Source organism: Takifugu rubripes, chromosome 13 (assembly GCF_901000725.2).
Source record: "Takifugu rubripes chromosome 13, fTakRub1.2, whole genome shotgun sequence".
NCBI lineage: Eukaryota > Metazoa > Chordata > Actinopteri > Tetraodontiformes > Tetraodontidae > Takifugu > Takifugu rubripes.
In genome coordinates this window covers 6,851,162-6,871,810 of record NC_042297.1, presented here as the reverse complement: position 1 = coordinate 6,871,810, position 20,649 = coordinate 6,851,162, and the positions used below count along the sequence as shown (strand labels likewise).

The window sequence follows — 20,649 nt, the reverse complement described above, 5'->3', positions numbered from 1 at the left end:
AAATTCTTGAAATCAGAGCTCTCAAAGTCCTCCCGTTTCAGGGCAATGATATTCAGCATTAGTGGGTGATGGTTTTCAGAGCGTACACTGGGCAATTCCCTAGCATAAACGTTTCAATCATAATTCCATCCATGGGGATGGTGTGGTTAAGCCACAGTCCTGGGCTAACATCGATTTCCCTGTGAGCTCCTCTGATCTCAGTGCACGACTGGCATGACTGGTCGGCTGCTTAAGAGTCGCAAAACACATGCTGGGATGACGACATAGTGACAGCTGAGGGTCTTTTAAAAAGCTCAGAAGCAGAGATGTCAGAGTGGACAGCCAGGACACACCAGAAGAGAATCAGTGTGTCATGACAAAGCTTGTGTTCTTGTTGGGCAAATGCATGAAAGGGTTGTTGCTGCTCAGGATGGTGAAATCATGAACACACACACACATGAGGAGCTAACATTTTTTTTTTACATTTCACTTAACTTCCTCCACTGCTGGACTAAAATAGTGATGTGTGGTGTCTTTAAGACCATCTTGGTGGGCCGGTCAGAGTGGGAGTGGTTACAGGAGCTTGGACAGAGTCGAGCAGGTGCTTGCCAAGAAGCAAGGCACCAAAAATATTCACTTTACAAAGCAGAAGCACAAATAGGGCCTGGGAAAGAAGGAGGCACACTCACGTCTAAAGGTCACTTAGAAAATGACAAAAGGCACTCTGCAGGGGGAAAGTGGACAAGACACGGGGACATCTACAATCATATTAATTTTACAATTATCTTAATTTTAATGGATTTCCATAGTTCAATTCAAGCCCCTGTAACTAAACCATTATTGCTCAGCCAGTCCTGACAACAGGTTGTCAGTAACAGCTGTGACGCGCCAGTGATCCCTTCAGCCCTCACCAGAGGGGCTTTGAATGAGACTATTGAAATACCAAAGCTTCTGGACATCATGCAGGCCTTCATACCCTCCAAGGTGCATTTGAGACACAGTGCTCCAGCATGAATATTAACTGGGAGACAGCACAAGTGTGATGATGTCTCTACTTTGGATCTCATCGCTGCCTGGATGTGAACGTGTGCTGTTTGGAGCTGAAATGATTCCCTGAAAGACAAACAGGCTTCGGTAGCTAATGTGACACCCCAGAGAGTGAAGAACTTTCACAGGGGCTTATCCAATGAGGTATATTTGTTTTGCATGAATTGCTCTGATGTGTGGAGTGCCATTACTCTTAATTGAGGTGTCACTCTGTTGTGAGGGTGAGCTGGTTATGATATAGCTGCATGTAGAATTACTGGTAGGACATCGGTCACCTTTGTCACATGTAGGTTCTGGGTTATCTTTCAGGGTGGTAATTAGGTTGATATTATCAGCATGTTTTTCACAAATGACTCTTCCAGCTGAACCACCCATTCTACATTTCATATAGGTAATCGGAGTGGAGACGCCTCGTTGGCGGCGGTGGGGGGTGGGTAGATCGACGTCCGTCGCCCATCTATAGTCATACAAGTAGTCAAATGTCTCTTAACAGCGAATCACTGCGCCGGTCCAGAAAAAAGACAGGTCTGCATATGCAAATGCTACAGTTGTTTCCAAAAAAGTATTGGGTGTCCAGTAACTGCCCAGCTGAACTACATATTTGACTGACTACAGTCGGGGCGAGCTCGCACTCCAGCTTGACGTTCAGCTTGGTTCGGACGCTCCGATCCTTTTCATTCAGTTTCTTTTCTTTTGTACCGGGCGGTCAACCCTCACACTAAGCAGCCATGGATGCCATCAAGAAGAAGATGCAGATGCTCAAGCTCGACAAGGAAAATGCCATGGACAGAGCTGAGCAGGCTGAGTCAGACAAGAAGGCAGCCGAGGACCGGAGCAAACAGGTGGGAGACGCGCTTTGATGGCCCTCCATGTCCGTGTGCTAGCATAAATATTAGATTAATTGGTGGAAAAAATAGCAGCTTTTATGTTGGCTTGTGTCCTTTTGTGGCTAAAAGAATTAAAGGTGGTGTCACCATTATTGCGATGTTTGGGGGGGAAAAGTCACAGTTATTTGAGAATTTAAGTTTATCACATGAATGACAAGATTTCTTATACATTTTGCATATTGTCATATAAGGAAGACATATTAATTGTTTAATAATATTTGTTTTAAAGGTTATGTATTAATACCATGCTTAATAAATTAGATGGTAAAGATAAACAAGGTTTTAAAGTTCTCATTTCTTTGTTCCCAAGCTTGAAGATGACCTGGTGGCACTACAGAAGAAGCTGAAGGCAACTGAGGATGAGTTGGACAAGTACTCTGAAGCACTGAAGGATGCCCAGGAAAAACTGGAGCTTGCTGAGAAGAAGGCCACAGATGTGAGTTTGGCAAAACAGAACCACTGAGCAGTGGAAATGCCCCAGTGGGACCAACAGTCCACCCTCATGGAGAAAAACAGGATGGATTACAAGACCAAGCAGATTGACTCCAATGATAATTATGCAACAAGAGGCTTTAATGTGCCCCTGAGCTGTCGAGGGTGAAAATCTATACAGTTAAATTTAGCTCATGTGCTGTATATGGTAAGACCAAAGCTCACTGGCTTACCAATGCATTCCAGAGCCATTTGGACAAATCTGAGGGCCAGTGTAGGGTTTCAGTCTGGCATTCTGTAAGCAAGTTTTGGCCTGCAGACACAAGCTCTGCTTTCAGTTCAGTCCAACCCAGATTAAATGACAACTTTATTGCCTGCTCTTTATCTTCCGCAAGTACAACTAATTGATTTTCTGACTATGGACGGCAACAAACTAGTATCAAGTGTTTTAATTATAATAGAATTATTGAGTCACTACAAAATAGGACAATATTATAGATTACAAAAAAATATAAAGAGTACAATGTATATTTTTAGATGTAAAAAGGGACACACAAACATACAAAAGCATATGTTTGTAGACACAAGACTCATTATAAATGCCATTAATTTGCATAATAAAAAATAAGTTACAAACCTTTAAAAATATATATTTTAATAAAGGATTGTGCATCATGTCCATGGGAATCAAATTCCCAAAATGTAATCATAGTAATAATAATAACAATGGGTGAGTGTAATTGTTGAACTGTAGCAGTAGTAGCAGTAGTAGTAATAGCAGTGACAGCAGCAGTAGAAATAGCAACAGTAGTAGTAGCAGTAGTAGCAACGATAGTAGTAGTCGCAGCAGTAGTGGTTTTAGTAGTAGTATGTAGCAGTAGTAGTAATAGTATTGGTAATAGAAGTATTCGTAGCAGCAGTTTTCCCAGACCCTGAAGGTTTCAACTCCACCGTTTGATAGGATCAGCTCAAGTTAGCAGCAGGGGACGGACTAGAAAACTGATCAAACATGACGTTTTATTTACATGAACAAAAGCTGTCATTGAAACAATTAGCGTTAATTTTAAAGGTCAGTGAACGCTGACAAGTCTCACACCGTTTGAATGTATTCGCTGAATCTCAAATTTGGCCTGAACATCGGGAGACTTCCGGGGTTGGTGGCACATCCCAATCCTCAGCAGCGCTTGATTAAGGGAGGTGGGGGCAGGGATCAAACGCGCCGCATCTCTTGGAGGGTGTAACAGCCCTCACCGATCTGAGCCCTATCTAGTTTAACCCAGAGGATAATCTGCGAAATTATGGCAGCTGTTAGCTCTTTGGAGGCTGTGAAGAAGAAAATCAAGTCGTTGCAGGAGCAGGCCGATGTTGCGGAGGACCGAGCAGCGTCCCTACAGCGAGATCTCAACAAGGAGACGAGGGCGAGGGAAGCCGTAAGCTGCCTCTAATTATTTAAGACAATTAGCCCTCAGACTGTCGACGGCATTAGTCGTAAATCTGGTCAAAAAGCGTGGCTGCTAGGCCCAGACAGCTACGGTTATCCGTAGCTTTAGTCCGGTGTTATATGTGAAATTAGCCGCCTGCAGCGTCACTTAAAGGGTGGACGGATGGAGAGACAACTAAGTGTCTGAAAAAGTGGGCTGAATGTTGCAGCACCACAGCCATCGGCTGGGCGGGGCAGGCTGGGACTGTTTGGCCCCGGTGAGATCAGATGAAAATGCTACGGTGCTGCGCTAAATTTCAGCCCTGGAGACAATGAGTTTAATGGAGGCTGCATCCTTTTATTGAGATGGCTTAACCTTCCCTAGTACAGCAAGTGATGTGTTCTGATCCGACTCCGGTGTGGCGGTCTTGTGCTCTTGCAGGCTGAGGGTGATGTAGCTTCCCTGAACAGACGTATCCAGCTGGTTGAGGAGGAGTTGGACCGTGCACAGGAGCGTCTGGCCACAGCTCTGACCAAGCTGGAGGAGGCAGAGAAGGCTGCTGATGAGAGCGAGAGGTGGGTATCCAGAACAAATCCCATCTGGCATTAAAGGGGTCCTACGATTAAAAAAAATAAAATAAATAAATAAATAAAAAAAATTAGTCCTGAGAGAGGTTTTTAGAGACAAACTCACATTTATAGGTTGGTTCATCCATCATGCTTTTCTCTGCTCATCATCAATATGCTCGGATATAAAGAAACACAAAGCCACGGCTCCATTTGAGTGAGTTTATCTTGTTAGCAGTAGATCTTTCATAGCTGTTGTGATCGGCACCAAGAGAGAAGTTGCAGAATAAATCTTTTAGTATTCTGCATCCTGAGGAAAATAATCTAAACTAGCAGAATCTCCAGTCAGTTTTATCTTAAAGCAGAGTTAAACTGATCAGTAGGAGAAAGACCTGGAGCAGCTGAATGTCAAGCGGAGAGCAGCTCATCTGCTCATCCAGCCAGGTGTCGTCTTGTTTTGATGATCATACTTTATTCTCTCAGAGGCATGAAGGTCATTGAGAACAGGGCAATGAAGGACGAGGAGAAGATGGAGCTGCAGGAGATCCAGCTGAAGGAGGCCAAACACATTGCAGAGGAGGCTGACCGCAAATATGAGGAGGCAAGTTTCTCAGCTCTCCACATTACTCACCTCTGAGCACAACATGTTCCACATTCTTTGCTTTCAAGAGGCAGCTGCCATCGGTGACCTGTTCGCTCTCATGGCGTCTCTTTAAGCTGGTACATTTTGACTTCAGGTGGCCCGTAAGTTGGTGATCATTGAGAGTGACCTGGAACGTACAGAGGAGCGTGCTGAGCTGTCTGAGAGGTAAAGCAGTCCCTCCATGATCGGCTTCTCCTTACAGTGTCTGAAAACTTCTTTTAGGATTCCTTTGCTCGAACGTTAGTCATTATGCTGATTAAACATGTAATTCTGTAGCAAATGCTCTGAGCTTGAGGAGGAGCTGAAAACGGTGCAGAACAACCTGAAGTCTCTGGAGGCCCAGGCAGAGAAGGTAAGGATAAATGTTTGGAATAAAGGCAAAAATTCACCTTTTTTAAATGAATGAAATCTTTTTAATCACTCCATCTTGAATATGTTGACCTCATTCTGTCCATTTTGTGCAAACACAGTACTCGCAAAAGGAAGACAAATACGAGGAGGAGATCAAGGTTCTCACAGACAAACTCAAGGAGGCAAGTTAAAGCAACTCATTTGTCCGGTAGATTTACATGTCCAGTGGCCTCCTGCATGTAAATGCTGATTGTTGGCTACAGAACCAACCTCCTCATGTATGACTGCTGACGCTTGGCTATCTTCTTCTCTTCAGGCTGAGACTCGTGCTGAGTTTGCTGAGAGATCAGTGGCCAAGCTTGAGAAGACCATTGATGACCTTGAGGGTATGAATCTTTTCCTTTTGATTTTCAGACCAAGGAAATCTCTTTTTGTGTCATCATTGGTAAAAAGCACAAAAACAGTTGTCTTCAGACACCAAAACGGTTGTCTTCAAACATACCTTCTGCTTGCATAAAAGGAAATTATTCTCTCACTCTGCAATGTGAGATTATTTCCCTGCTTGTTAGGCATAACATACGGCACATCATTGCACTGTAGCATTCAACTACACCACGCTGTGTTGTGGTGGCTTTTCAAGGCCAGCTCAGTCCCTTCAAGTCCTCTGAGGGACACTGAACACACCAGGAAGGTTCTCTCTGACTCCTCAGGAATCTAACACAGTAGCAACAGCTGTTCCACATACTCCTATTCCTGTCTTGCTTTTATTTCCCCAGTTAATCTATTTTTGTTTCACTTCTGTTCTCTGATATTTATTTCTGTCTTTTTTCTTTAAATACCAATCCTTCACTGCCACCTTATTTTAATTACCACAACCATACAATAGATGAGCTGTATGCCCAGAAACTGAAGTACAAGGCCATCAGCGAGGAGCTGGACCACGCCCTCAACGACATGACTTCCATGTAAACTCATCACATACTGGTTGTATTTGGAGTGACCCTACCACCTTTAACTCTTGCTGATGAACGCTAGTGCTCCCTAACAGCGTATTTGAGTGCTGTGGCTATTTTTGAGCTGCACTATAGCTAGATCAACCCTTCCCTCTGTGAACCTCACCTGCTGGTCTAACATGCATGAACCAAATGTAAATGTTTGTCTGTTATTACTGATTTCTAAAGCTGGTTCAAATAATCTTTGAACATTTCTGTCGAAAGCTCGTCAGAACTCAGCCACACTTCCTGACTGTTCTGCATTCCTTTCCCCTCCTATTATAGCTTTGCATGCTATTTATTTTCCTTGATCTTTTTATGTCCCTCCAACACTTCTCTTCTCTTCTTCACAGCTAAATCTTTCCCCCCTTCATCCCAGAAGCTGGTTGAGTGTCATCATGTCTCTCCTGTGCAGCACAGCCTAACTTTTTCTCTCTGCGTTTCTTATACTTCTGCACATTAGGTCATAGCTGCCATCATCCATTTGTTCATCTCTCATGCAGATATTTTGAGCCACATTGCTTCATGTAAAATAAACATTGTTCCATCGATGCCAGTTCTTCACCCTTCCTCCTGCCATGTTTCTTCATTTCCATTTGTCACCTCTGTGTTTTTTTTCTGTCTTGTGTTTTAATTTATTTTGTTGAGTAGCTTTTGAATAAACTCTGAAGCTCCTCTCGCATTCAATGTTCACTCTTCTGTTTGAGAGGATCTTTAATTGCAGTAATGGAATTTCTCATTAATAATTTGGTTAATTTGGCAACAATTAGTCACCCTTTGAATGACAGAACATCATGATGTCATGTTCTGTGTGATAGGTTTAGTCCTTCCAAAGAGAAATATGGAGACCATAGTGTAAAGTTTTAAAAACGTTCTAGTTTTTTAGTGTTGTCACTTTTTAAAGAAGGGTTGTACCAATATCATATACCATGATATAATTTAGCCTGCCTAATTTCTTATTGTCTTTGGAAGCAAAATAACATTATTAATTCCGAAAGGGAAATTAAGTGTTTAACTAGAAAATAAAGGTGAAAGACTTCAGTACGTATTAATGAAAGACGGATGTAAAACAATTGTTTTGGGGAGAGATGCACACATCAGGGTCATGTGGAGCTTTGTAGATTTTGTTAAATGTGGATATGTACTGTAATAAAAGGAGGCATTCCACAGTCACTCCACTCTTACACATCTGTTTGATAATATTCAAAGCAATACTAACTTTGTCTGTTGCACTAACCTGCCTTCTCTTTTCCTTTTCTCTTATCTGCTTTCTGACTGTCAAGATCATCTATTCAAGCAGCTTGAGAAAAACCGCCTTCTGACCAATGAACTGAGAGTAGCTTTAAATGAGGCTTAGACTGGAACAGCCTCTACTGGGCTTTTTTTCCTCTCAAGCTCAAACATATTTTTTAATGCTGTGATTCTATAAAGATGAATGCCCTTTTATTGATTCTCTTGTGCATGCCTGGGCTGGAGGTTTAAGTGAGAGGTTGTCGGGGTTGTGGACTTGTCCTCAGTTATTGACAGAGCTGTAGCACGCCAGCTACTCTGGCAGACCATGGTGGCAGATACGATAGAGACATTTTTAATTGGAAGCTCCTTTAGTGTGTAATTGAAAAGTTATTACCATGAACGCTGGATGATGGCTGGAACAAGAATTTTGATGTGAACATGTTACCTCAGTGGTCTTTGCGTTGGGTCACATTGGCACACTGGTAAAATTATTTCGTATACTGTATTTTCACGACCATAAGGCGCACTGTATTAAAAGGCGCAGTCTCGGTTATGGGTGCTATTTCTGTATTTGAAACATACATAAGGCGCACCGTATTATTAGGCGCATGCTGAAACATACAGTAAAAAATGACAACGGAAGCAAAACAGTGAGTTTCGACATTTATTGAACAAAATTCATTCTTCCGCCACAAAACCATCAAAGTTTTCATCTTCTGTATCTGAATTAAACAGCTGCACTATTTCAATGTCCAACGTCCCAAATTCCTCTTCTTAATCATCTGAATCAGACCCACCGACCGGTTCCGGTTCAGCATTGATTTTGTGAAAGCTCTTACAATACATGAAGACGGTATCATAGCCCATGCATCTACAATCCACCCGCATATGGTGGCATAACTTGCCCACCACTGCTTCATAGTCTTTGTGAAGGAGTGTTCGCCTTCCGTCATCCAGCGCTCTGTCCGTTTCCGTGGCAGCCGAGAACCACGGTGAACGACGACTTCTCGTGCCCCATTGTGCGTATCGCCACCGTGTTGGTCCCTTTTTCTCCGCTTTGTGGGTCAAAGGGATGTCAAAAGTCAGAGGGATCTCATCCATGTTGGTGATGTGGCTGGGCAGCAGCCCTTGTTGCGGCAGTAGGTGCGGAAGATGGCCGCCCTCTCCTGGTAGTCCACGGGCAGCCGCTGCGCAACAGATGTCCTTGCGCGTATGGAGAGATGCCGCCTCCTCATAAAGCGAAAACACTAAGATTGCTCGATTGCCATTTTCAGCCGCATATTCAATGGCCTGCAGTTTAAAGTAAGCCTCATTCATATGCGTCTCGCTTGCCCGGCGCCATTTTAGGGGATCCTTACGCATAGGTGTGCCGCTAATCAATTGGCGGAGCGTTTACCGTAGTGCACCCACCAAAGGCGCACAGCAGATTTTGTAACTCAGTCCACAATATTATAAGGCGCACCGTCGATTTTTGAGAAAATCTCAGTGTTTTAGGTGCGCCTTATAGTCGTGAAAATACGGTAAATCCAACCTTTTCAAAGAGAACTTTTTCCCTCAATTGCCCTGCCAATAATCTGGGTGTAATGGCTACAGATTAGCGGCCTGCAGTGTTGCATCTGATATGTACCTGACGAATGCTTATCTCTGCTGTGTTGCACCACTGAGTAACTTTGGTCGCACATGTTGGGTCTGTTACCATGCCCACCATGTCTAAGCCTTTTCTTTGTTATTTTCATCTCTGAAAGGTTTGCATCTGATTTTTAACTCATGCATTGCTATAATTAACAGATAAAATCACACGCACTAGAGAGGAAGGTGCGAGCATGCAGCAGAAGCTGGATCAGACTCTAATGGAGGTGTTTAACATTTGACCCAACCTTTTCTTCGTCAACCTTGCCTCATCTGCTGCTCCCACATATGGCTGCCATGTTGCAGACAATGTGGAGCTTTGTGCTTGTGTGTCCCTGCATCGTGTTGTCAAAGAATTCAGCTGTACACAAACTATCACTCGTGGGTTTGTAGGACCACAGTTTTTGTTTTTGTTACACTGTAATTAAAGCTCATTTAGAATCAAGTCTTTTAGATTGCACCAACTGGTTAAGGGTTTGCACTTTGAAGGAAAGAATTCTGTGTATAATCAATGAAAATAAAGCCATAATTTAAGCCAAGGTTGTATAAAATCATTTTTATGTACATTTTTGTAAGGTTGCGTGAGTCTTTTTTTCTCCCTTCTGATTTAAATGTGATTTGGTTTTGACTGTACACCTTCCTCCTGGTAAGCGATTTATCAATCACAGATTAATGTACTATTTATTTAACTTAAGTAAAAGAAACAGACACTTTTTCTATTTATGTTGAAACTTTTTGTGTCCACATTTTCTCATAATTTAAATGTGAATAAATGGTTAAAGTATGATTTGCTGTCTGCTGTTTATAAATGTTATTTTTTTGGCCTGTTTTGTACTATTTCTTTTGTACCACCTAGTTTTGTCCTGATGCATTTAATTTAAGCGATATCTTATCCTGTATTCTATTTTAATAAAAGCATCTCTTCATCTGACAGAAAACAGACTTTAATGTTACCCTCATGTTAACAGTTCAGGAGTCCATTGAGCAGCCGTGAGTCTTCCTCACCACAAGGGAGCGTTGTGCCACTTTTCTGGTTCATCAAAGCAGACCAGCGCAGGTCAAAGGTCGTCAGGCAGTCGTTCCTGAAAACCTTAACAAGGAAACATGGGTGAAAATGAAGATTTTGCCACTTCATTGCAAGACAGTAAAGCTTCATACGTGCTCAGCAATGTTGCCGAAGTTATTGAGAGAATTCTGACGTTTGTACCAACTAAAGCGCTTCTTCGGATCGCACGGTAAGCAGTATTATTTTTGTGCTACATCGACCTTAGCTGGATTTAAAATAAAGCTATTTTGACAAGATTATAGACTACTTTTACCTTTTTACAGAAGTAATAGTTTTTCTTGCCCACTTCCTGCCAAGCTAGGAGGGATTTGATCTTCGTATGGTTGTCAGTGTCTGCAGGCTGTGGAGAAATTGCGCCCGCAGAGTTCTGAGGAGCCAGCAGCTGCTGAGCTACGTGTCAGCGATCGGACCGTCAACAACAGAGGTCCATGTCCTCTGCAACATACTGGCCCAAGATGTGGAGGTATCATGTTAGGTGGCCTGACGTTAAATTAACAGTTCTGTTTTAGGAAACTGAAGCAATTGTGGCGAGATGCTGATCAAACATTTGTATTTTGAGACTGTAATCAGTGCTACGATCTGTAAAATACACATGTACTCTTGCTCATTAACTACTTTTAGAAAGTGTTTCTCCTGCCCAAAACAGTCCTGGCAATGGTGGACTGCGACACCTTCCATGGACGTTCCTACCGTTTTCAACAGAGTGAAGGTCGGTTTTAACTTTGAAGTTTTGGAACTTCAGTTTATATTTGTTAGATCTAAGCCTCAAAATATGTAGCTAATCGAAAAACCGCTCAGACGATGATCTGATGAGACTGGACCTTCCCGGTCAAAAGTCTGACGGCCAACACCTGTAGATGTCTTTAATTTCAGAGCAGAGTTCCAATTCAGAAACATTAGCTTGAGTCTTAATTAATCATGATGTCTCCCAGCATCAGTGTTAATCCCCCCTCCATGACAGAAAACACCTGAGAACCCTCTTCACATTTGTTCAAACTAAGATGATGTCCTTATATTAATTGTAACTAGCAACAAATGGGCTTGATAACGGGCCTGAGAAAGTTCAGTAACTGGTAGCAATGGGATTCATGTGTAACTAGAGAACCTCTACAGGAGGCCTGGCTGTTCCATAGTCTTTACAGAGTAATGGCAATTGCTTGAACTTTTGAAAATTGAAAGTTTGTATTAGTAGATGTAAGACATTGATTAAATTATTATAGCATGTTTTAGCTAGTCAAATGTGATCTTATGTTAAAGATTAATTTAAAATAAAAATCTATAAAACATCCTCAAGTGATGCAATAGCCTAAACCATTTTTGTTAGCATAACTTACATTTCCAACTACCGGTATACATACCCCAATTCCCACTCAAAATAAATGTCACATAAGCACTCTAAAGGTCAGATAACTGAATTTCTTATTCATCACTGATTTCAAAATGACATGATTAATCTGAATTGCTGGGCTGTACCAGTTTTCCCAAAGGCATATTTAATGTTTATTTTTTTTTAAACTAAACCTATGTGAAAACTAACAATGCTCATTAACAACTTTTATTTACTCTAAAGCAAAAAAGAGTCGCCACAGTCTGGACACAGCAGATGAACTGAGCCGCCTCTTCCCCAAAACCTGTGATGTTATGGGCATCACTACTCCCGGAGTCGTCTGTAAGTGTCTCTTTCACTCTTAGCTGCAGATTGTAAAACATCAGCCTCCCATTTCATATGCAAAGACCGTTTTATTTGAGACAAAGATTTTCGCGCTGTGTTGGAGGGTTTTTCCAAAAGCTCCTGAGGAAAGTTCTATTCTCAGAAATGCAGCTTATGGTGATAAATTGCAGCCATGCTGATGCTTATCATTTCTGCTCATGATCACGACAGGGCAGAGACCCAGCCCTCCATCAGCCGCCTTGTCTTTCTGTGAGATGATGGCTTATTGTTCTATATCAGCTTTAATGGTGCTGTTTGTGTTTCCACTCTGTCACGGCGCAGCTGGGGGTCACCCTCGGTTCACCACACACATCCAATTCAAATTAAACAAATTTTTCTGATAGGTTCGGCTTGAATCTGCAGATTGCTCGTAATACATGATGACCTGTATTACAACTTGGTATTTATGATTGTTCATTATGAGTGTTATTAAAAATGACCAGGCATGTAATATGTCATCATATTTGTCTTTATAGATAACATAATTAGCGGGATTTCTGTAATTCACACATTTAAATAAATGTCCTGCGGGTTGTATTTCCAACTGATTTCGGGGATGATGATGCACTTTCCTACAGATTAGTGCATCATTTTGGGTCTTCCTTTTGTCTGGAAGGATTTATATGAATTCCTCAATGCTCCTCTATGCAGTGACCCCCTGTGGCCCCTCCAGCCTTCCTCAGGAGCACCAGGAGGGGGAGGCTGGCTTTGCCATCATGTTCCCCAGCATGGATGGAGCCCATGTGAAACCCTTTCATTTCTGCAAGAAGTCCATTTCCCCAACAGCCTTGAAAGAAGCGGGTGAGGTCACAAACTGAGAGGAGAAATTTTGCATTTGACTTACATTCTACAGTATTGTCTTTTGTCACTGACACTGCTGTGTTTTGTTGTGGCCTCCTCCAGGACTGCTTGATAACCGAGACCTGCGTGTGGTTTTGCTGTTTGTATATGATGCTTATCAGTCCGGGGGAGGACGCTTTCTCAAACAGATCCTGGAGCCGCTGGCCAAGAGCAAAGCTCTCATCGCTGGCGGAATGGTAGAAGGTGTCTTCTCTCCCCCCAGACACTGGTGAGTTTCTGCTTTTCATTGAGGTCAAAGTGTTGTTCAAGGAAGATTTCCAAATGAAGGGATACGGTATTTGTGTTTTTTGCTTGTCTTCCCTGTACTTTGTTCCCTTGTAGCTGTAGCCTGGGTGCGTATGGAGTGGTGGGCTTGGCCCTGAGTGGTCCTAGGGTGCAAGCAGCCTCTGTGTTACTGGACCAAGATATCAGTAACCCAAAAGAGGCCGAAGCCACCATTCGTCGACTAAAAGCAGCCAAAATTCCCGAGAGGAACACTATGGGGTTCATGTTTGCCTGTGTAGGGAGAGGACGGAACTACTACAACAACCAGAGCAACGTTGAATCTGCTGCCTTTCACAAGGTGTTTCCCAGCATCCCGCTGTTCGGGCTGTTTGGCAACGGAGAGATCGGCTGCGACCGAATTGTCAAAGATGACTACACACTGTGCAACTCTGACAAAAACAGTCTTCAGCACGAGTACACCACAGTCATGACCCTGGTCCACTTTGGTTGACTGGACCCGCAGCGAAAGGGACAAATGGCAGAAATGGAAAATGAGTCAGGGTGCTGCTGGTACAATAATACGGGAAGAAGAATCAGTCTGTAAAGTTTGTAAGTCACGTTGACAAGTTTAGCTATTGCATTTCTGCTCATACAGCAGAAAAATGATCTCAGTAGCTACCAGTGTGACAGCATCATCTCCTCCTATGAGCACATCTCACTTACATCCAGACAATGTTTTATCTTCAAAACTTGGCAGCCATTCAGGGCTTACCGCTCCACTTTTGGCTCCTTGCTCTTTTTGCTTTGCAGAAGTATCGTAATCCCTGCTTTACTGTGCTGATGTATATAGTTGCCTCAGTGTTCTTTACTGAAGATGAGGGAGCCATGTAAACAAAATCAGGAGCATCTGATTTGAATGACCTTCCTCCTAATGATGTTGTTTTAAACTTTTGTCTGACAAGCACAAAAGTAATAAACTGTTTTAGCCTGCTATTTAGACTGATTTGTTAGCTATTTTCAGCAGCAAAAAGTATTTTCTTTCACAAAGTGTTTGTGAAATTGCAAACAGATTTCTACAAAGTCCCAGACACATTTAAAGCAGTCTACGAAAATGTGGCAGCATGAATGTTGAAGCCATTTAACATGAAAGATCTCATTAGAAAATGTGTGAGAATGGCAGCCCTGTAGTGTCTGAGTTGATCAGAGTGGGATGGCCAATCAGTGTCCCTACAACTACAGCACGCAGACAAAAGAACTCCCTGAAAAATAGGGTCCTGAAAAATATTAATGAAATGTGCAGACTGGTGAAGGAGGCCACCAAAGCACCTTTGATTACTAAGAGACGGTCGAAACTTCAGAGGCTGAGATGGGACAGACAGCAGTTAGCTGTCACATCCAGGACTGTTGCTGTGGCGACACTGACAGTGGTTTAGTGGTGTTGAGAGGATGCTGATCTGAGCTGGTCCTGGAGGACTTGGAAAGCTGGATATAAAAAAAGAAGGGATGTGAAAGAAGATTGATTTCCCAGCAATGATCTGAATAAGGCAGAGAAGTCCTGAAGCCAAGTGCAATCAAGTCTTTTTAATCATTTGATACTTTGTTGAAATTTGATTTGATTTTGACAGTTATTTTTAAATTCTCTGCGAAGTTCTGATCACCTGGGTTCCAATTTTAAACAGCCTGGGGGGGATATTTCTAAGAATAGCAGGAAGGTTGGTATGAAAAGCCTAAATTTCAAGAGCCACTCTCTTCTAGATCACAGCACTGCCCACTTACACCCCTGAGATTGAAGGGGGGGGTCAAAGCAATGGTCCAGGAGTAAGTCTGGCCAGGAGCTGGAGGCTCTCTGCTCTCCTTTGACTTTCTGCTGTTAAAATCGGTTTTCTGGTGGTTGGATACAGAAAATAAACCATCCAAGTTTTTTTTTTTTTTTTAAAAACCCCAAAAAAACAATTAGATGGTGGTTGATGTTGTGGTGCTCAGCTGTATGGCGCATGCCTTGTTCAACAGAATTACTGTGGATGCACTTTAGTCTCACATGTGCCCGACCTCTCACCCGCTCATCTTTCCCCTAAATAAAGCGCAAACATACATCACACACACACATCAGTGTTCCAGTTGTCTGGTGCACACCCAGACATGGGAGTCTCAGCCTATGACAGCCTCGCAGCCCACGTCCAGGCGGGTTTCAATGAAGCAAGAAGCGTCTCAGATTGATTGATGTGCGCTTTCACCATCGACTGGCTAATTCCAATGAATGACAAACTGTTAAGCCAATTGCTGTCAAGGCGATTTATATCCTCATAGTACATTTATTTTGGGTGACAATAAAAAAAGACGCTCTTGACACGGAGAGGGACGACCTGCCAGGCGGAGATCTACTACCATCTGCGGCGAGTGCGCGCACCAAAATCGTCCTAACATAAAGAAATCGCTTCTGTTTCTGCCTCACGCACACGCATGAAATTTAAGGCTATGTCGTGACCAGAGAGATGCAAATTGGCTCCTGTCAGGTTCCGGCTCCGACACGTCAGTGTTCTGATGGCGTTCGAGTGAAATCGTGCCCCGTGTTGGCCCAACTTCCGCCGCGGCACCTGGACGGCTCCTTCCGCAGGGTTCCCCGCTGCGCTCGCCGGGAAAACCCTCGGCTGTGCATGGCAGCCTGGATCTGGAGCCGCGCACGTACATCCTTTAACACGGAGTTGGCGGAAGAGGACACCGCGCTTTAAAGGATTGGGATTTAATCAGACCGACTCGTTAAAAAGGCGCAGAATGATCTTGCCGGGTTATGTTTGTGTCTGGGCTTCAGTCCATCTTTTGGTTTTTCATTGAAATCCGAGCGGCGGCGGCGGCGGTGGTGGAGGAGGAGGAGGAGGAGGTGGTGGTTCAATGCAAACCTCACATAGGAGAGCTGCAGCCTGCGCACAGCGCAAGCCTCACTCACGCATCAGAGTAGTCGTTACCTGTCCACAATGTGTCACAGGTAGGTTTTTACTCCCATCACTAACACATTTATGCTGCATCTCCCAGTCTTACTCTCTGGACAGAAACCTATGATTGTTCTGTAGGTAGCAGAACTCTGACGTCCACGTAGCAATGTGGATGCTCCGTGGCTTGGCTTAGGGGTTAAATGTTTGCCTGTGCAGGAGTTTATTTTGAGGCTCAAAGCAGCTTTGCTGTGACTTTTAGAGTGAAGGTTGAGAATGTGGCTGGTGAGGCAGCGTTACTGAAACCAACTTTTCGAAGCTCTTTGAGGAGCAGTGCTGCAGGTCTTTGCTGATCCAGCTCATGGCTCATCGTGCATGTGGTCAAAGCAACTGTTCAGTTTGTTCCATTTTGACTGGAACTCAAAGTATGACTTTCCTTTATGTCTTCACTCCAGGTTCAGCATGAACGCAGCAGCCATCTGGAGAACAAACAAAGTGCAGCACTAAAACTGCCAGAATTGAGTCGACACCTTGTGACAAGCAACATCAGCCCAACTGCTGCTGTGCTTCAGCAAGCTTCATGGCCAACGCTGTGTAAGTGTAGCCTTTCACTGATCTCTATCCATCATCCCACTGACTGTACACGTACAGTCTTATCTTCCTGCATAAATCTGAAAGCAACTGCGACAAAATACCTCAGTGTTGTTCAGATCTTGGCATCTGAATTCTGAAATCTCAATTAAACAATTTTCACTCAACCAAATGGGCTGTGTTGTATCGGTACTTCCTTCATAAGAATCAGTCTCGTTTGATTAAATGGGTCCATCCTGTCTCCAATCTGGACTGTTTAGATGGTTAGTTTTTACCTGCTGAGACCACTGATGTCCAGGACTGGTCTAGAATGCCCCTAAACCAGTCGTATTGAAATCCAGACCTCAAGGGCTGCAATCCAACCAGCATCTCTGACCTAACATAGTGCCGGGTTCACCTGGGTCCTTCTTTGCCTTGGTGGAAGCTGTCTTCTGCCTGGGAGGACAGTAAACCTGGTTGGATTCTGGCCCATGAAGGCTGGGTTTCAACACCCCTGTCCTCTTTTCTAATTGCATTAAGTCTGGCCTGTTTTCACATGGACAAAACTAGATTCATCAGACTGACACTAAAATGTTGTCAGCACAATTATTTCATTATAAACACACATGACTGAAAATAATCTTTCCATTTTAATAGGAGGAAATAATACCTCCACTGCACACAGGAAAATAGTTCCCTGGGCTAATGCCAGCACGCACAGAATTCAATGAAAAATTCTTCCCGTAGTTTAAAGGTTCATCCAGGAAGCAGATGTAGGTAATAATCTGTTGGTCAGTCTGCAGAGAGCAGCATGCAAAGAATTAAAGTGATTTTCTTGATGAAATTATTTCTTAAAACAGCTAAAAAAAAATTCAACAATCCTAATCTCTGTCATGTGACATGAAAACCATCCTTACAGATAAAAATGTAGATACACCTGTCAAGCTTTCTGTCTTGAGTCCAGCCCCACAAGGGTCAGCACATCTCCTGCAGCTTGCATTTGCAAAGGTCAGATAAGAGACCATGCACACCAGGCTGGAACATACTTTCATTTCTAAAGTTAGTAATGAGCTAATGTGCATGTAGACTTAAATCCTTGTGATTGAAGGAAGCAGTCTGGCAGAGTTGGAGCTGAGCTGGAATGATTTTGAAGTCACGTGTGCTTTGTTGTGTTTTTCCTGACTTGCTGCACTTGAACAGGTCAGTGTTGAGGTGAGGAATTCTGCTACTGCTGTCATCTCTACACAGCCCACAATGTTCTGCCGCTTAAAGCTGACAGCATTTACTTTACTTCATCTTTTTTGATGAGAAGTTAGGATATTGTGTTAGTAGCAGAGACCAACATTACACACTCAGAAATTCTACCCTATAACCAGCAAGAAATGTGCTATTGTGAACAATGCAGAAGTAAAACATCAAGTTTTACTCACTCTGGAAAGCTGGGACCATTTGTAATGACCTTTATTAGTACACGGGCAAACAAGAACTCAGGCAGACAAGGAAACACAGGAAACAGTCCATTCTTCAGGCTCAGGGCCCACACAAATTCTATGGGTTTCAGGCTTGGGGATTGGGTTGAGCAGAGCCAGAATGCGGAACCGAGGGGAAGGACGAGAACCCTCAGAACTGTACAGTTCCGTTTACAGCGGGCAGGAGTGACAGAAAGGGGCTTACAGGAGATGAGGCCGACGATGCAGCAGAGCAGACTGGGGATGAGCAGCAGCGAAGTCAGGACCAGAAGTTGTGGTCAGGGACGGAAGGCTGGTGAGTTTACCGGGAGACAGGCAGTGCAGGCAGGTCAGAGGCAAACAGGTTCAGCAACAGGAGGTCAGTCAGGCAGGTAAGAAGTGCTGGAGAGTCTTGCATGGTAACACAGAAGACCAATCTGGCGAAGAGTGCGAGTGCAGGGGAGGCTTATAAGCAGGGCTGATTGGGAATCGGTTGCAGCTGTGCTTGCAGGTGAGTGGAGTTGAGCTGACAGGGTAGGAATGGCTGGCAGGTAGAATGGAGCAGAGGCAGGGAGAGTGGGAAATTACTGAGGCAGAGGGATAGGAGGGAACTGGGGGAATGGAGCTGTGACAAGGTCACCTTGCCTGACATTTACAATAAGAAACAGTAGCCCCGAAGATGTCCAGCTCCTTCGGTGGTCTTCAGAGCAGCAAGTGTTTGTGGTGCTGTCAGCCAATTGTTTGTTGGCTGTAGCTCCTTACACGTGTGTTCCTGTTGTGGGCGTTGATGTGCTGAGGCTGAAAACAAGCTGATTCCTAATAAAAAAGTCTCAGGATGGACACTTTCTTCTTGTTTTTAGGATAGCATTAAAACAGCTTTAAGCACTTTGCCATCACAGAATTGTGACGGTGTCCTGTGTTTACCAAATTTCCCTTTAAACTGCTTTAAATTCTGTTTTTATTTCATGTGTCAAAGATAGTCCAGTGTACATGTTTAATGTCTAAATCCAAATCAAATCAATCTTTATTTATATAGCGTCTTTTACAATCAAAATTGTTTCAAGGCGCTTTCCAGAATCCCAGGGCCTGACCCCAGACAAGCAACAGTGGCAAGGAAAAGAGCACAGAAACGCATACAAAAATACACTATTTATACAGCGGGTCAGCAGGGCCAGAGGTCATCATGCAGCATCAGGCGGCGATACCTGTAAATGAATAGAGAAGGGGGGGGAACCAGAAAAACTACACAAGAATCAGCATAACTTGTCTGCTTGATGAGGGAGAGGAGAGGAGAGGAGAGGAGAGGAGAGGAGAGGAGAGGAGAGGAGAGGAGAGGAGAGGAGAGGAGAGGAGAGGAGAGGAGAGGAGACCATACCATACCATACCATACCATACCATAACCCAGTAGGGTGACAGAGGCCTGTCAGGTGATCATGTTTCCGGACCCCGGCAGCCTTGGTCTATAACAGCACAGCTAAGATTTTAACCTAATGATTAGACGACCCCCAAAAGTATGATAATTTGTCTGTCTATAATAGTAACTGGAACTACAGAATTAGTAACAACAAGCTTTTTCAAAGAGGTAGGTTTTAGGTCTGATCTTAAAAGTAGCGATGGAGTCATCCTCCCGTACCTGAACAGGGAGCTGGTTCCAGCATCATGCTGCGTCAGTAGTTTCCTAATCTTTGTGATGTTCCTCAGGTGAAAAATGCTGCCGAATAATGTTCCCTAAGGGAAGCATGTACAAGGTGAAGAGGATTGGTCACAGGATGCTGTGATCAACTGTATCAAAAGCAACAGTGAGATCCAGCAGAACCAGCATAGAGACCAGTCCGTGATCTGAAGCTATGAGAAGATCATTAGTATCTTTAAGAAGTGCTGTTTCTGTGCTGTGATGAGCTCTAAAGCCTGACTGAAACACCTCAAGCAGGCTGTTCCTCTGCAGGTGCTCCAGTAACCACCACCTTCTCAAGAACTTTAGAGATAAAACGAAGGTTGGATATTGGCCTATAATTTGCTAACACATCGGGATCCAGTGATGGTTTCTTAAGCAACGGCTTAATCACTGCCACCTTGTAGGACCGGGGTACATAATCTGTCACTAAAGAACCCTTGATCTGGTCCAGGATAGAACTGCCTATCACTGGTAAAACATCCTTTAACAGGTGTGTTGGGATGGAATCTAAAAGACACGTGGTGGTCTTGGATTTCTGAATTAGCGATGACGCCTCAGAAAAATATATAGGGGTGAAGGAGTTTAAGGGCTCGCTGGAGAACCTGTATATTCCCACAGTCAGCACATCTGGTGATGGTCCAGTTGTTGGGATGGCCTGGTTAGCTTTTTCTCTGATGGCTAGAACCTTATCAGTGAAGAAGCTCATGAAGTCATCACCACGAAGGGAAGAAGGGATATGTGGATCTAAAACACTGTGACTCTTGGTTAATTTGGCCACAGTGCTGAAAAGAAACCTGGGGTTGTTCTTATTTTCCTCAATTAAAGAAGAAAAATAAGCTGTTCTAGCCTTGCAGAGGGCCTTTTTGTAAACTAATAGACAGTCTTTCCAGGCTACATGATAGCTGTCTATTTTACAAGAATGCCACTTCCTTTCTAGTCTTCGCACTTTCTGCTTGAGGGTCCTGATATGTGAATTATACCAGGGGGCACACCTCCTCTGATGTACT

At 43.6% G+C, this 20,649-nt stretch overlaps 3 protein-coding genes and 1 long non-coding RNA gene across 17 annotated transcripts in view; 3 read left to right on the top strand and 1 right to left on the bottom strand.

Moving 5' to 3' along the window:
- Positions 1-1,483: 1,483 nt before the first annotated feature.
- tpm1-2 (tropomyosin1-2) lies at positions 1,484-9,967 on the top strand. Of its 9 annotated transcripts, XM_011609636.2 has the most exons (10): positions 1,484-1,868; positions 2,224-2,349; positions 4,208-4,341; positions 4,816-4,933; positions 5,070-5,140; positions 5,252-5,327; positions 5,446-5,508; positions 5,643-5,712; positions 6,213-6,291; positions 6,672-7,000. In XM_011609636.2, exons 1-10 carry the CDS (start codon positions 1,755-1,757, stop codon positions 6,673-6,675), a joined length of 855 nt encoding a protein of 284 aa, XP_011607938.1. In that variant the 5' UTR covers positions 1,484-1,754; the 3' UTR covers positions 6,676-7,000. The 9 variants fall into 9 exon arrangements, with proteins under 9 accessions (XP_011607938.1, XP_011607939.1, XP_029701495.1 ...); XM_011609637.2 differs by lacking the exons at positions 6,213-6,291; positions 6,672-7,000 and adding an exon at positions 9,340-9,719; XM_029845635.1 differs by lacking the exons at positions 6,213-6,291; positions 6,672-7,000 and adding an exon at positions 7,602-7,690.
- Positions 4,107-10,642, bottom strand: LOC115251914 (uncharacterized). 2 transcript variants are annotated; one of them, XR_003890399.1, is made up of 3 exons: positions 10,500-10,642; positions 10,135-10,270; positions 4,107-4,382 (listed from the first exon to the last, which is right to left on the bottom strand). It is a non-coding gene; the product is annotated as an uncharacterized lncRNA (long non-coding RNA). The 2 variants fall into 2 exon arrangements; XR_003890398.1 differs by lacking the exon at positions 4,107-4,382 and having other exon boundaries at positions 10,107-10,270.
- On the top strand, positions 10,211-13,283 carry fbxo22 (F-box protein 22). Its single transcript, XM_029845667.1, has 6 exons — positions 10,211-10,415; positions 10,577-10,709; positions 10,868-10,955; positions 11,817-11,915; positions 12,609-12,758; positions 12,861-13,283. The coding sequence occupies exons 1-6, from the start codon at positions 10,285-10,287 to the stop codon at positions 13,028-13,030; spliced, it is 771 nt and encodes a 256-aa protein (XP_029701527.1). The 5' UTR covers positions 10,211-10,284; the 3' UTR covers positions 13,031-13,283.
- Positions 12,889-20,649, top strand: part of LOC101063220 (transmembrane protein 266-like) — a 27,231-nt gene continuing 19,470 nt past the window's right edge. For 4 of the 5 annotated variants that reach the window (XM_029845666.1, XM_029845664.1, XM_029845663.1 and 1 more), the window contains exons 1-2: positions 13,576-16,005; positions 16,405-16,543. In XM_029845666.1, coding sequence (XP_029701526.1) covers positions 16,530-16,543 — 14 coding nt within the window. In that variant the 5' untranslated portion in view covers positions 13,576-16,005; positions 16,405-16,529. Of the gene's footprint in view, positions 13,027-13,575; positions 16,006-16,404; positions 16,544-20,649 lie in introns of those variants that run through there. The other variant, XM_029845665.1, reaches the window with a different exon arrangement.

Excerpts from the sequence above, each read along its gene's own strand:
- tpm1-2 (NM_001032737.1), top strand. The coding sequence starts at position 1,755 with ATGGATGCCATCAAGAAGAAGATGCAGATGCTCAAGCTCGACAAGGAA. Across the intron at positions 4,934-5,069 it reads CTGACCGCAAATATGAGGAG|GTGGCCCGTAAGTTGGTGAT; the intron begins GCAAGTTTCTCA and ends TTTTGACTTCAG. Across the intron at positions 5,509-5,642 it reads TCACAGACAAACTCAAGGAG|GCTGAGACTCGTGCTGAGTT; the intron begins GCAAGTTAAAGC and ends TCTTCTCTTCAG.
- fbxo22 (XM_029845667.1), top strand. The coding sequence starts at position 10,285 with ATGGGTGAAAATGAAGATTTTGCCACTTCATTGCAAGACAGTAAAGCT. Across the intron at positions 11,916-12,608 it reads CACTACTCCCGGAGTCGTCT|TGACCCCCTGTGGCCCCTCC; the intron begins GTAAGTGTCTCT and ends TCCTCTATGCAG. Across the intron at positions 12,759-12,860 it reads AACAGCCTTGAAAGAAGCGG|GACTGCTTGATAACCGAGAC; the intron begins GTGAGGTCACAA and ends GGCCTCCTCCAG.